Source organism: Mustela lutreola, chromosome 7 (genome assembly GCF_030435805.1).
Source record: "Mustela lutreola isolate mMusLut2 chromosome 7, mMusLut2.pri, whole genome shotgun sequence".
NCBI lineage: Eukaryota > Metazoa > Chordata > Mammalia > Carnivora > Mustelidae > Mustela > Mustela lutreola.
In genome coordinates this window covers 148,475,360-148,487,695 of record NC_081296.1, presented here as the reverse complement: position 1 = coordinate 148,487,695, position 12,336 = coordinate 148,475,360, and the positions used below count along the sequence as shown (strand labels likewise).

The following is a 12,336-nucleotide window of genomic DNA, read 5'->3' as shown; positions in this document are numbered from 1 at the left end:
CTCCCGCCCACGGGCCCGCCGCTCACCACACGCACCGGAAGCGCTCGGTCCTGCGGGAGGCCGTCCGGCCTGCGCTCCGCAGCCAAGGTGCGTTCCGCTAGTTCCGGAGCCTCCAGCCAATCATCCGCGGCCTCCGCCCCGCCCCCACGCGAACAGCCAATGATGGGTCAGCCTGGCCGGAAGTTGTTCCGGCCGGACGGGGTTTCCACGGACGCCCAGGCGGCCGCCCGTGGCTGAGCCGGCTGCACTGAAGGGCCGGGCTGGGCCGGTAAGTGAGGGGATGAGGGGCGCGGGGGTTCGGGGCGGCGCCGCATGACCCGGCTCTGCCGCCGCCGCCTGCAGGCGAGGGCCCGGAGCGTCCTCCTCGGAGCCCGGCTCGCTGCCCACCGGGGTCCGGCGCCACGAGGGGCGCGGAGGCTGCCACGGCGCCCCTCGCCCCCTCCCTGCGAGCGCCCGCGTCCCCGCCGGCCCCGACCCTCGCCGGCCCCGACCCCCGCTCGCCTCCTCCCTCTTGCCCTGCCCCGAGGCGAGAGCTCCCCACGCTGAACGGGTGCGTGCCCCGTGCTGGGGGCTGTGCCTGCAGCGTCGCCCTCGGTCCCCTCCGAGAGGGGACGGCCCTCGGCCGCGGCGCCGCCCCGGGAGGACGCCCCCGCTGGGGCCGAGAGCTGCGGCCGCGCCACCCGGAGCTCGGGGTCGGCTGCGGCGGGGGCGGCTGCGGGGCCGGCCGCGGCCGTGCCCGGTCGCCCTCCCGCGGCCGCTCGAATGCGGAGGCTGGGGGCGGGCCCGGGGTGGGCAGGTCACTCGGAGGCCCGTCCGGGGCTGGGGCGGCTGATGCAACGCCCCGCTCGGGCCTCGGTCTCCTCGCGCCCCCCCGCCGCCCCTGCTGGGACCGCCCCGCCGAGGAGGCTGGTCCCGGATCCTAAGCGTTTCTGGGAAACGGAGCGGTTTGTGCGAAGTCCCTCCGTGTAGGGTGCGGTGAACCGGAGAAATGACCCTTTTCTGAGAAGGAAACCGAAAGCTCCGGGGGAGACTATAAAGGAAGAGCGCCGGCCGCTCGGGGCAGGCGCCGCCGCTCCTCCGCCTCGCGGGACCCGTGGCCGCCTCCGCCCGCCGCGCCTCCCCGGTCCTGGGTACGTATCGCCCGCGTCGCCCGGCTGCGGCCCCTCGGCGCCGGCCCCAGCGCGCTGGAGACCTCGGCGTGGGGGCGAGGGCGCGTGCCCCCGACGATCGGGCTGTCGTGCCCCGCACGTCCTCCGGCCGACCGAGGCCGGGTGACGCGCGGCCGGCCGGGAGCCGAGGGACCGGTGAGCAGCGGCCTGTGCGCGTCGGCGTTCCCCTGGCCGCGTCTCGGGGTTGGCGCCCGCGCAGGGTTTCCGCGGCCGAGGCCCCCTCCCGCGCAGCACCCTCGGCGTGAGCTCTGCGGGCGCCACGCACAGCGCTGCCTGGGGCCCGGCTTCGCCGCGGTTGACGGTGGCGTGTGTTTATTACTGGAAGGGGGAGGCGACCTCTCGTCCCAGTGTCGGACAAAGGAAAGGAACGTGGCCTGTCCCGAGCTTCAGAGCGTCAGCGGACGCCTCGCTGGACACGAGTCGTTTCCTCGTCCCCTGGGGACGCCGTGGTCCGGAGCCGCGGACATGCACAGTCTGGGGCCTGGGTGGGAAGGAGGGTGGCCCCTCCCGGTGGCATCCCAGGCATCCGGCAACGATGCGCTTCCCGGCGGCTCGAGAATTGGCTAGGTTTATGCCCCCTCTCCCCGAATCGTAGATCAGTGTGTCCTGCTGGTGAGATGATTCCGGGATGGTCCGGGCCACGGTCATGTTCTGTGGAACAGTTCTGTGAGTCTCCTTTTACTCCCTGTCCCGAATCCACCCAGTGTCTTCCAAGTACCTGTCATTCCTCCAGAACGAGGGAACCTTTCAAAATGAGCACAAGACTCCAGATCTTTAAAAAGAGGAATTGATAATTTTTTTATTGAAATTATTTATTTCAGAGAATGGGAGAGACAGAGAGAGCATGAGAAGGGGAAGGGTCAGAGAGAGACGCAGACTCCTTGCTGAGCACGGAGCCTGATGCAGGACTCGATCCCAGGACTCCAGGATCATGACCTGAGCCAAAGGCAGTCACTTAACCAACTGAGCCACCCAGGCGCCCAAGAATTAACTTTAAAAAGCTTTTTAGCTTTCTCTTTAAAGGTGCCCTAGGATCTGCCAGGGACTGTGAGGCTTTACTCTAATGACCAATACTTATTTCAGAGCACATGGTAGATAACTCCACAGATTATACCTTTGTTTCTTCGTTTTAGATTTTACTCTTTGTTAAGTAGGTAAAACAACTCTCCGAACAGATTCAAAGCTCTATTTGCACTTTACGCAGTAAACACTAAGACAGTAGTGCATAGAATTTTGGCACCTCGGACCCCTCTGAAAAAGTAACCTGGATATTCTACTTAGAGCCAGGCACATACTAGTGTGTATGCAGACTGTCCATGTGATTTCAGACATGCTGAACTCCGGGTTAAAAACCTCAAGTTAAGGGGCGCCTGGGTGGCTCAGTGGGTTAAGCCACTGCCTTCGGTTCAGGTCATGATCTCAGGGTCCTGGGATCGAGCCCCACATCGAGCTCTCTGCTCAGCCGGTAGCCTGCTTCCCTTCCTCTCTCTCTCTCTCTGCCCACCTCTCTGCCTACTTGTGATCTCTCACTGACAGATAAATAAATAAAATATTAAAAAAAAAACCTCAAGTTAAATTTCATTCCAAAAGTTATCAAAGAAGTAAAGGAGCGTGTTGACTAGATGGTGAGAAAAAGGAGAGTGGACACCTGAAACGGGGGCAGATGGATGGGCATGTGAACTAAGAGACTCTGTTCTCTTTCCTTCTCTTTTAAAAAAAAAGATTTTATTTATTGGGACACCTGGGTGGCTTAGTTGTTAGGTGTTTGCCTTCGGCTCAGGTCATGATCCCGGAGTCCTGGGATCAAGCTCCACATCAGGTTCCCTGCTCAGCGGGGGACCTGCTTCTCCCTCTCCCACTCCCACTGCTTGTGTTCCCTTTCTCGCTGTGTCTCTGTCAAATAAATAAAGTCTTCTCTTTTTTTTAAGATTTTATTTATTTGTTTGACAGAGATAGATCGAGAGAGGTAACAGAAGGAGGGGGAGTGGGAGAGGAAGAAGCAGGCCACCCACTGAGCAGGGAGGCGGACCTGGGGCTCGACCCCAGGACCCCAGGATCATGATCTGAGCCAAAGGCAGACACTTAATGACTGAGCCACCCAGAGGCGCCGGTTTTCCTGTCTTTCAAGAGGTTGCATCAGGCACACATACATACACGCACAAAAGATTTATCATGTGGGTGGTTCCCACGCAGTGTTTACCTTATGATCATGAGAGCTAGCAGACCTTATCTGCTGTTCCCTCATCAGATTTAGCTCATATGTGCTTCTCAAACAGAATTCTGCTGTGAGAAAACATATTTTTCCCTATTAACATGGACCCTGGGTGCAGGTCCCATTCATGTAGCTGCTCCTCTTACCTGCTCCGTAGCAGGGGGAGATTATCTGTCCAGGGCGCACCCAGTGATTCTACCTGGTACTTTCTTTAGGAATTTTTTTTTTTTTTTAATGGAAAGTTGTTTGTTTATTATTTGTTTTTTTTGTTTGGGTTTTTTTTGTTTTTGTTTTTGTTTTTTAATTTTTTTCTTTAGGAATTTTTAAAGCTAATGCTTCTGGTCCTCCTCAGACTTCAGAACCTTACCTGCTGTCACCCGTTGCGTTCCATGCCAGATACCACACTTCAGGAAGGAGAGGGATAAAGCCAAGGGAATTCCAAAGAGAGCGACGAGGATGGAAGCTGGACGTTGGCAGAGGCTGAAGAAACTAGTCTTAGGGTGTGAGACCTGGAGAAGGCGCCATGCCATCAGCCTGGCCCTTCCCAAATCCTAGCAGGGTCCGCACAGTGGCAAGATGCTAAAAATGAGGCTGGGTCAGGTCCATGCGGGGGAAATCTACCTTAAATTGGAACAAGCACTTGTGAAGATAACATGAGAGGACATGAGCTTTAGGGAGAATATTGAACTGGGTGACTTGTGAGATCGATTAATTCTCTAAGTGTGTTTTGATAAAGTGCTGTGTGCCAGGCATTAGAAGCACACAAAAGAGTAAAAAATCCAGAGCTTGCTCTCACTGTCCGGTGGAGAAGACATGAATAACTCGATGCCATGCAAGTGCTGGCATCGAGTTCCTACCAGAGTATTGGGGATCAGTGACGGTGGAGCGATCAGCTTGGCTGCCAGAGCCAGGAAAGGCCGCAGAGAAGAGCTGATGCCTGAATTAGTGAGATCACCTGCAGTGCACAGGCAGAGACAGGAAACTGTCCCGTTCCAAGCAGGGGGAGCCACTGAAATGCTAAGGGAACACATGGCGTAGTGGGGCTTGGGGGTCAGATCTTGGCTTAGCTCCTTTGGCGCTGGGATCCCAGGGGGCTCTTCTGACTTCCCTGAGCCATCACCTCTCATCTGCTAGCGCAGAGCATATACCAAGCCATCCAACTGTGAAGGCGGGACGAATCTGGGATCGTGTGTAAAGGAACTGGACATGATGTTTGATCAGGTGTGGCTAGCAGGAATTCTCATCCCTTTGATTGTAATTTGATACGGGCCTGCGTGTTTCTCCTCTCCAGCGCTCCTCAGAGTTTCTGCATTCCTTCTTGCAGGCCTCCTGACTCCAGGCTGTGCTCTCTGAGGTAGTTAGGGCACCCAGCTTCCCTTTTCTCAGAAACGAGGTGATTCTCAGCCAGGAGGGAAAAGAAACTGGTTACTGTCTCATCCTGGTTTCGATATTAGGCTATCAGTTGATTTATATAAAGATTAGCCTAGTTAAAATTTACATCCTTCTTAAACATTTAACAAAATAATAAAAATAAATTACTCTAAGGGTGCCTCGCTGACTCAGTTGGTGGCGCATGTGACTCTTGAGCTTGGAGTTACAAGTTCAAGCACCACACTGGGGCTAGGTTTAACTTAAAAGAAAGAAAGAAAAATGACCCCTCAGGTCTGGGGTTTTGGTTCGTAAAGTTCATAGAAAAAAATTCAAATAATTAAGGACACAAAGCAGTCACATATTGCACCTCTCCTGCCGGGTGAGGGCCATGCTGGGCTGGCTATTTACCTGCACCATCACACCATCCACACAGCAATCCTGCAGGTAGTGTTACCGCTGGCCCCACTTTACAGTTGAGAGGCTGAGACTCCTTACAGTTAAATAACCTGGAGAGTGAGTTGTAGCTGCCCATCCCTTCCATTCGCGTGGTATCGGGGATGTTCGTAACCTCTCTGTGCCTCGGTGTGCTCATCTGTGAAATGGAAAGAGCATCTCTCTCACAGGATTGCTATGAGCCTTCAGGGAATGGATGTGTATACGGTGTTCGGAAAGATAGCAGGTGCGGAGGTGCTGGCAGTTGGCTGCCCTGGCCCGGCCCATTGTCACTGTCCTTGCCTCATTCGGAGCCAAGCAGCAAGTTGTAAATGGAGCTAGGGTTCAGCCAAGCCCTGGAGCCCTAACAGATAATACTCATAATGGATCTCTATCTTGCTTTACAGTTTACAGCATGGTACCTTCTAGTTTTTCCTCCTTTCTTTTCACAGCAGCCCTTGAGGTAGCTGAAAAGGTTCCTGACTGTGCCACTCTCGATGAGGAAGCTGACCCTCAGAAAGGGGAAGTGACTGACCCAAAAGGGAATGATTTGGCCAGTCTCTGCACCAAGGCAGCATCAGGTGGCCTGCCCTCTTGTCCCACCTTTTTCAAGGTTAAAAGTTATGACTAATAAAAGGTGCAGATATGCCTTTTTCAGAGGGCTGCTGTGAAGTGAGACAGCGTGTAGAATGGACAAGCTGTACATCCTTTTCCTCATTTGGAGCCCAGAACAGATAAGGCCCTTCCCTCATCCTAGATAAGACTGTCCTTGACCCCAGACCTTGCTGAATCTGAGAACAGAGCAGCTGGCCTGCAAAAGAAGCCATTTGCTCAGTCACCTGTTGGCTCTGGATGCAAGGGCGTGGAACTCATCCCCAATACAATTAAGATAAAGAGTAAATTGCAGTTCCGCCAAAAGTTTCTGGCTCGGATGAACTTGGGTTTGTCAAAGCACTTCAGTACTTGCTCCGTGTCCGAACTCGAGTCTTTCCTGGGTGCTTGGCATTGGGTGAAGCACACTTGGTCCTGGTCAGAGGAGTCCCGCAGCCGGTGAGTCCCGCAGCTCCTGCAGTCCTCATCGCTGGCGCCTGTTCATCCTCTCTCCTCCTTTTTCATGGCCCCGCGCTTCTGCTTACACTTTTACTAATGTTATTTGATCCGTGTCCTTTATCATAACTCCAGCGTTTGTGGAAAGACGAAGGACTGGGTAGACGCAGGAAAGGTAAAACTCCAGCAGCTCGTTAACCAGTCTCTCCCTCCCTCCCACACCCTTGTCCCCCCTTCCCCACAGTTTTGTCTGGACCACGGAGCAGCTCTTCCAGCCTCTTAGCCAGCTGCCAACCTAGGTCCCGGAGATGGCCGCCGTGCCCAACGGTGAGCAGGGGTGTGCCTCCCCGCTGGAACTGTTCAACAGAATAGCTGCCCAGGGGGAGCTCGTGAGGTCCCTCAAAGCGGGAAAGGCGTCAAAGGTATGTGGTTTTTTCGGATTCTCTGCCTGTGCATCTGGGCCAAGTCTGGGGTCATGTTACCCGGAACAGACTGTTCCCAAGACTCTGTTCCCTCAGTAACTGAGGTATTTTGGCTCTAACTTTAAATTCATTTCCTCCTTTATTGATACATGTGGTCTAAAGAAAAGCCCCTGAAATCCAGCCGTCATCCACCCTGCCTGTTCCCAGAAACGAACTTTTCAGTCCTTTCTGCTGATTCTCAGAATTACACTTTTATGTTGCTCCTTGTTGATATTCAAGTTTGGGGCTTTAACTGTAGAAAAGGAGGAGTTAACACTTCTGTCAGCACTCCCCATCCCTCTGGTGTCCCGTGCATGTCCCCGCGTCAACATGGACGCTCTTCTGACAGCATCCATGCTACTGACAGCTGACCCCATTGAATTGAGTTTGAGTGTTTTTCCTTTCCTGCCCCGGAGTTGCTGTTTATCTCCATTCCTGGTGGTTCCATGTTTCTGTGTGCAATGGGTGTAGCTCTCCGGGCCCCCTTCAGTTAGGTGAGTCTCCTGAGGTGCTCACGTGAGCCAGCCTGCAGCTTACCTCCAGAAGGTCTCTCTCAGGACTCCTCCGCCTCAGATGGACTGCTGCCTCTCTCCGTCCACACTGCCCCCGTGGGCCCTTCCCTCACCTCCCTGTTGGGTCGCTGTTTCCGATCCTGTGCGGCACTCCTTTGTGTATGTACTCTCTTGATAGAGCAAGTCCTCCAATGGTCTCTGAAAAAAATAATGTGGGGGGATCTTGCATGTCTGAAAGTATCTTTATGTAGTGTCTGATTGATAAGCAAGAGTGGGTATGGAATTCTAGGGCAGAGGGGATTTTCTCACAGAATTCGGAAGCCAGGGATCTGTCTTCACCGAGCTCCCAGGGTCGCTGTGAGAAACCAGATTCCGTTCCCTTGGGTTTTCTCTGGAAATTTGCAGGAAGGTCTTGTTGTTCCAGTATTCTGAAATTTCTTGGGATGAGTACATCCTTTCTAACTAGAAACTTCTGACCCTTATTCTGAGAAATTCTGTTTCTGATTCTTCTCTTCTCTTTCCTTATTTATGGACTTTTTTCCCCCAGAAACTGGTCCTCTGCTTTTATGTTTTGACTTGTGCTTTCCATTTTGTTTTCTTCTTTCAAATATATTTCCTCAACCTCTTATGTTGCCATTTTTTTTTTTAAAGTAAACTCTTTTTCATGTATCCTGTCATTTTTAACTTCCGTGAGCTCATTGCTTTCTGGATGTTCTTTCCTCGTTGCACCCCATTATCATTTCCTAGGTACAATAAGTATCCTTTTATCTCTGAGCTCTTGATGATGGTTTTCCTGATGTTCTCTGCGGGACAGAGGAGCTGGGCTGTGTGGCCCTCCTCCACCCTCCCTGCTCACGGTGCATTGCCCCTGCCCCTGCTGTACAGAACACCCCCAGTCTAGACACTTGTAACTTGACCTCTCCAGCATAGGACCTCTGGCTTGGGGTGGGAGGTGGAGAGCCAAGCAGCTGCTTCTTAAAAGGACTTTCTACCTGTGCTCCTAATTCATAGCCGGTGTTCACCCTCACTTCCCCAGATGCCCCGGTCCCAGATCCCCCAGCAGCGTAATTCCAGTGTTTCTACAACATCCTCACATTTGTTGTTCCCGGTCCAGCAACTCTGTGGCTTCCAAAATCTTGTTGCTGGGGTCCTCTTTTTGTTGCCTTTGTCCTCATGGGGTTGTGCTTTTCTGAAAGGTCTCTGCTGTTGCTGCAGGACCTTTCAGAAGTGTGATCCGTGCCATCTGTGTCTTTAATGCACATGAGCACTGCCTTTCATTCTGCTCTGCCTCCGCTCTTCGGTCACTCAGCTTCTTCCACTACTTCCTCGTCCGTCACTTCCAACCCCTGTGTGTCCTTTTCAGAAGCCCCCGCCCTGGGGGTCCTCCCCAGATGGGGGCCAACCATCTCCCACCCACTCTGGCAGTTTACTTTGATTCTTTGGACCCCAAATAAGCCATCACACATTAAAAGAGATAAATACCACTGAAAGTGATGTCCCAGGGAAAGGGTTAGCTAATGACAGGAAGAATCCTCCAGGGAGGACTCAGTGGGTGAGACTAAGTTATTTTTTTAAAATCCAAAATAAATAGGGGTGCCTGGGCAGTTCAGTGGGTTAAAAGCCTCTGCCTTTGGCTCAGGTCATGATCTCAGGGTCCTGGGATCAAGCCCTGCATTGGGCTCTCTACTCAGAGGGGAACCTGCTTCCCCCTCTATCTCTGCCTGCCTCTCCGCCTTCTTGTGATCTCTGTTTGTCAAATGAATAAATAAAATCTTTAAAAAAAAAAAAAATCTGAAATATATAAAGGACCCACATGTTAACCGTTTGCTCTTTAAATCCATATTTGGAAACTTGGCAGTGGTATATGTGTTGATGTAACATTAAGTTTGAGTAACATTTAATAAGTTCTTAGCTAGCAGTTCTTAGTGACCTGCAGTTATAATCATTGTTAAACAAGCAGTACTTAACACAGTTCGGTTTAACACAGTTCAGTTTACTCTTCCAAGTATGTTCTTTGATATGTGCAGTCCACTGACTCTCAACAAGAGAGATCAGAGGTTGCACGATGAAGTCAGACTTAAATGATGAAAATTCACAAGTAAATTTGATCCTGGAAGGTGGTGCTCGCTTCGGCAGCACATATACTAAAATTGATCCTGGAAGGTGTTACAACAGGAGCACCTGCTATTTTAGAAATTCACTTTATGCAAAATACTAGAGCACTTTGGGAACACCAATGCGGTGAGGGCACCGTGGGCTCTTTCTCCAGCAGTCTCTGCCATGTGTCTTGACCGTGGCCCTCGACATTCTCTTCTGCTCCGTATACTAAGGGCAAAGATCCCCAACTTCAGTAACAGCTTACTAAATAGCAAGGTGTCTCCTGAGGGCATAGGTCAGAATCTAGGGGCTCTGGGGGGAGACAGTGGCCAAGGGCATGAGCACTTTAGGCAGAACTCAAGAAATGATGCTGGATCACAGAGGTCAAGACAGCAGGGTCTGTTTTCTTGTCCTTTTAGTTTACATAAACTTTTTTTTTAAGATTTTATTTTTTTGAGAGAGGTCCAGTGGCTGGGCAGAGATAACAAGCAGGAGAGGTAGAAGGAGAAACAGTCTCCCTGCTAAGCAGGGAACCTGATGTGGGACTTAGTCCCAGGACCCTGGGATCATGATCTGAGCTGAAGGCAGATGCTTAACCAACTGAGCCACCCAGACGCCCAAGGTAAGCTTTTTAAATTGAAGTGCACCATTTATTCAGAAACGTACAGAGCTCATAATCAGCTTACTGAAGTTTCACAAAATAACCATACTTGTAACCAGCGTCCAGATCAGGAAACAAGATAGCAGAACCCAGAAGCCATCCTCAGGCCCCTTCAGTCACTGCCTCCATTCTCTACCCTAGGCCTCCACCATAGATAGTTCTCCCTTTGTTGGAACTTTAGATAAAATCAGGTTGTACATAGTCTTCTTTTGTTTTTTTCTCCCCCCAGGACATCAGCTTTTATTTTTTTTTTTTTTTTAATTTTTTTTTTTTTTTTTTTTTAAAGATTTTATTTATTTATTTGACAGAGAAATCACAAGTAGATGGAGAGGCAGGCAGAGAGAGAGAGAGGGAAGCAGGCTCCCTGCTGAGCAGAGAGCCCGATGCGGGACTCGATCCCAGGACCCTGAGATCATGACCTGAGCCGAAGGCAGCGGCTTAACCCACTGAGCCACCCAGGCGCCCAGGACATCAGCTTTTAAATTGTGCTTCCGTGTTCTGGTCCATGTTAAATTGAGAACAAGAAATAGAAAGGCAAGCTTGCCTGACCATTTATTTATTTATTTATTTATTTATTGTGATTTTTTATTTTTTAGTTAACATATAATGTATTATTAACCCCGGGGGACAGTCTGTGAGTCGCCAGGTTTACACACTTCACCGCACTCACCATAGCACATACCCTCCCCAGTGTCCATAACCCAGCCACCCTCTCCCCTCCCCACCCCACCCCCAACCCTCGGTTTTTTGTGTGAGATTAAGAGTCTCTTACGGTTTGTCTCCCTCCCCATCCCATCTTGTTTCATTTATTCCTTTCCTACCCCCCCAAGACCCCCATGTTGCCTCTCAACTTCCTCATATCAGGGAGATCATATGATAATTGTCTTTCTCTGATGGACTTATTTCACTTAGCATAATACCCTCTAATTCCATCCACGTCATCACAAACTTGCCTGTCCATTTAAATCCCATTCTAGACTACGAACAGTTCTTGAGCAGGGACACTGGTGTTTGACTTTCAGAGAGCTTCCTAGTTGCAAACAGAGTTAGACCAGATAGAGTATGCAATGTCAACACAGCCAGTGATAAAAGGGTATTGACTAAAGTGTCCTTCAGAGCAGGGTAATTCTTCCCATGGATAATTCAATAAATCATGCTTGCTAAACATTTATTTTGTTGCACTGAGCTTAGGCACTGCAGAAATGAGGTGAGTAAAACATACCTAACCCACCTGGGCAGATATCCTATCTCTTCTAGGAGATATGTTACGAAGTCCACAATTCTAATTCATTGTAATAACAAATTCCTGGTTGTTTCAGAGTTTAAAACACAAATCTGTGCCTGCAGAAGTGCCCCACGGCAATAGTTCTCTGTGGCTTGGGGCCATACCTCACGCAGCAGTTTCCTCTGAATGGAGTTCAGTGATATGTCTCTCCACTTAGGAAGTCGGCTTCATAGAACAGGATGTGTACACTCTGAATGGGAATGTTTGTACTTCCTTTGCCAAGCAAATTGGCCTGTGTATATTCTTTGTTTGTGATCTAATCCAGCAAGGCCAGTTACAGGAGCAGAGTTTTGGGGCACAACATGACTAATCTGCCTAATTAGGCCTCCTCTTCCAGGGGCCGGCCTTCGTGGGTGGCTCGTGTGGGCTTCTGGAGCAGGAGGTCTCTACCAGATTTCCAGAGTACCCAAGGATATAATTTTACATTTGTTTTTCTTATGCTTATTTTTAAACACTCAGTGTGCAAACACTCTGGACAGCTTGATAAGACTCCAAAATACAGTAATACAACTGTTTCTCACTGCATCCCTCCTTAATTTAGGACTTGAAAGCCTGTGTTTTTCCTTGCCTTTTTCTGTTTCCCTGATGTCTAGAGTTGCGGTACTGTCCTCAGTGGCATTATTTAAGCCTCCACAAATACTCCTCTCAGCTGTAAAACATAAAAACAAGATCCGATGTAGAATTCCTTATACTCAGTCCAGGGAGCTTGTCACACACATTCTCTGGCATCGGTGGCATTTGAGAAATCTTGAGTATATTCAGTGTGTCATAAAGAACAGTGTGTGCCGTGTCTGTTTGTCCCATAGCATTTGCGGTACTGATCCGCAGCGCTAAAACAGCACAAAAATGAGAGACATTTCAGACCATGACTTGCTGTGTGTCCACCGGCAAGCTCCTTCACCTCGCTGAGTCTCAGCGTCTCCAGCTGGAACAGCACAGGGACGATGGTGCCTGCCTCCGAGGGGTGCTGTGAGGCTAAGGAGGGAACACGTGTGAGGGCATTTACGCGGTGCCTGCCCTGTGACAGTAGTCCCCTTCGGCAGAACGTTCGCTCTGGTGTATTACTGGCCTTCATCCTCGTTTCCTTTG

General features: G+C 50.9%; 2 protein-coding genes across 7 annotated transcripts in view; one reads left to right on the top strand and one right to left on the bottom strand.

The window, feature by feature from the left end:
* Positions 1-133, bottom strand: part of WDR25 (WD repeat domain 25) — a 144,723-nt gene extending 144,590 nt beyond the window's left edge. Inside the window, exon 1 of one of the 3 annotated variants that reach the window (XM_059183118.1) lies at positions 36-133. The gene's annotated coding sequence lies outside the window, so the exon portion shown is untranslated. The remainder of the gene's footprint in view (positions 1-35) is intronic. The other 2 variants (XM_059183119.1, XM_059183120.1) reach the window with 2 other exon arrangements.
* WARS1 (tryptophanyl-tRNA synthetase 1) overlaps positions 134-12,336 on the top strand; it is a 29,214-nt gene continuing 17,011 nt past the window's right edge. The window contains exons 1-2 of one of the 4 annotated variants that reach the window (XM_059183122.1): positions 134-268; positions 6,476-6,653. In XM_059183122.1, coding sequence (XP_059039105.1) covers positions 6,540-6,653 — 114 coding nt within the window. In that variant the 5' untranslated portion in view covers positions 134-268; positions 6,476-6,539. Of the gene's footprint in view, positions 269-918; positions 1,131-6,078; positions 6,235-6,475; positions 6,654-12,336 lie in introns of those variants that run through there. The other 3 variants (XM_059183121.1, XM_059183124.1, XM_059183123.1) reach the window with 3 other exon arrangements.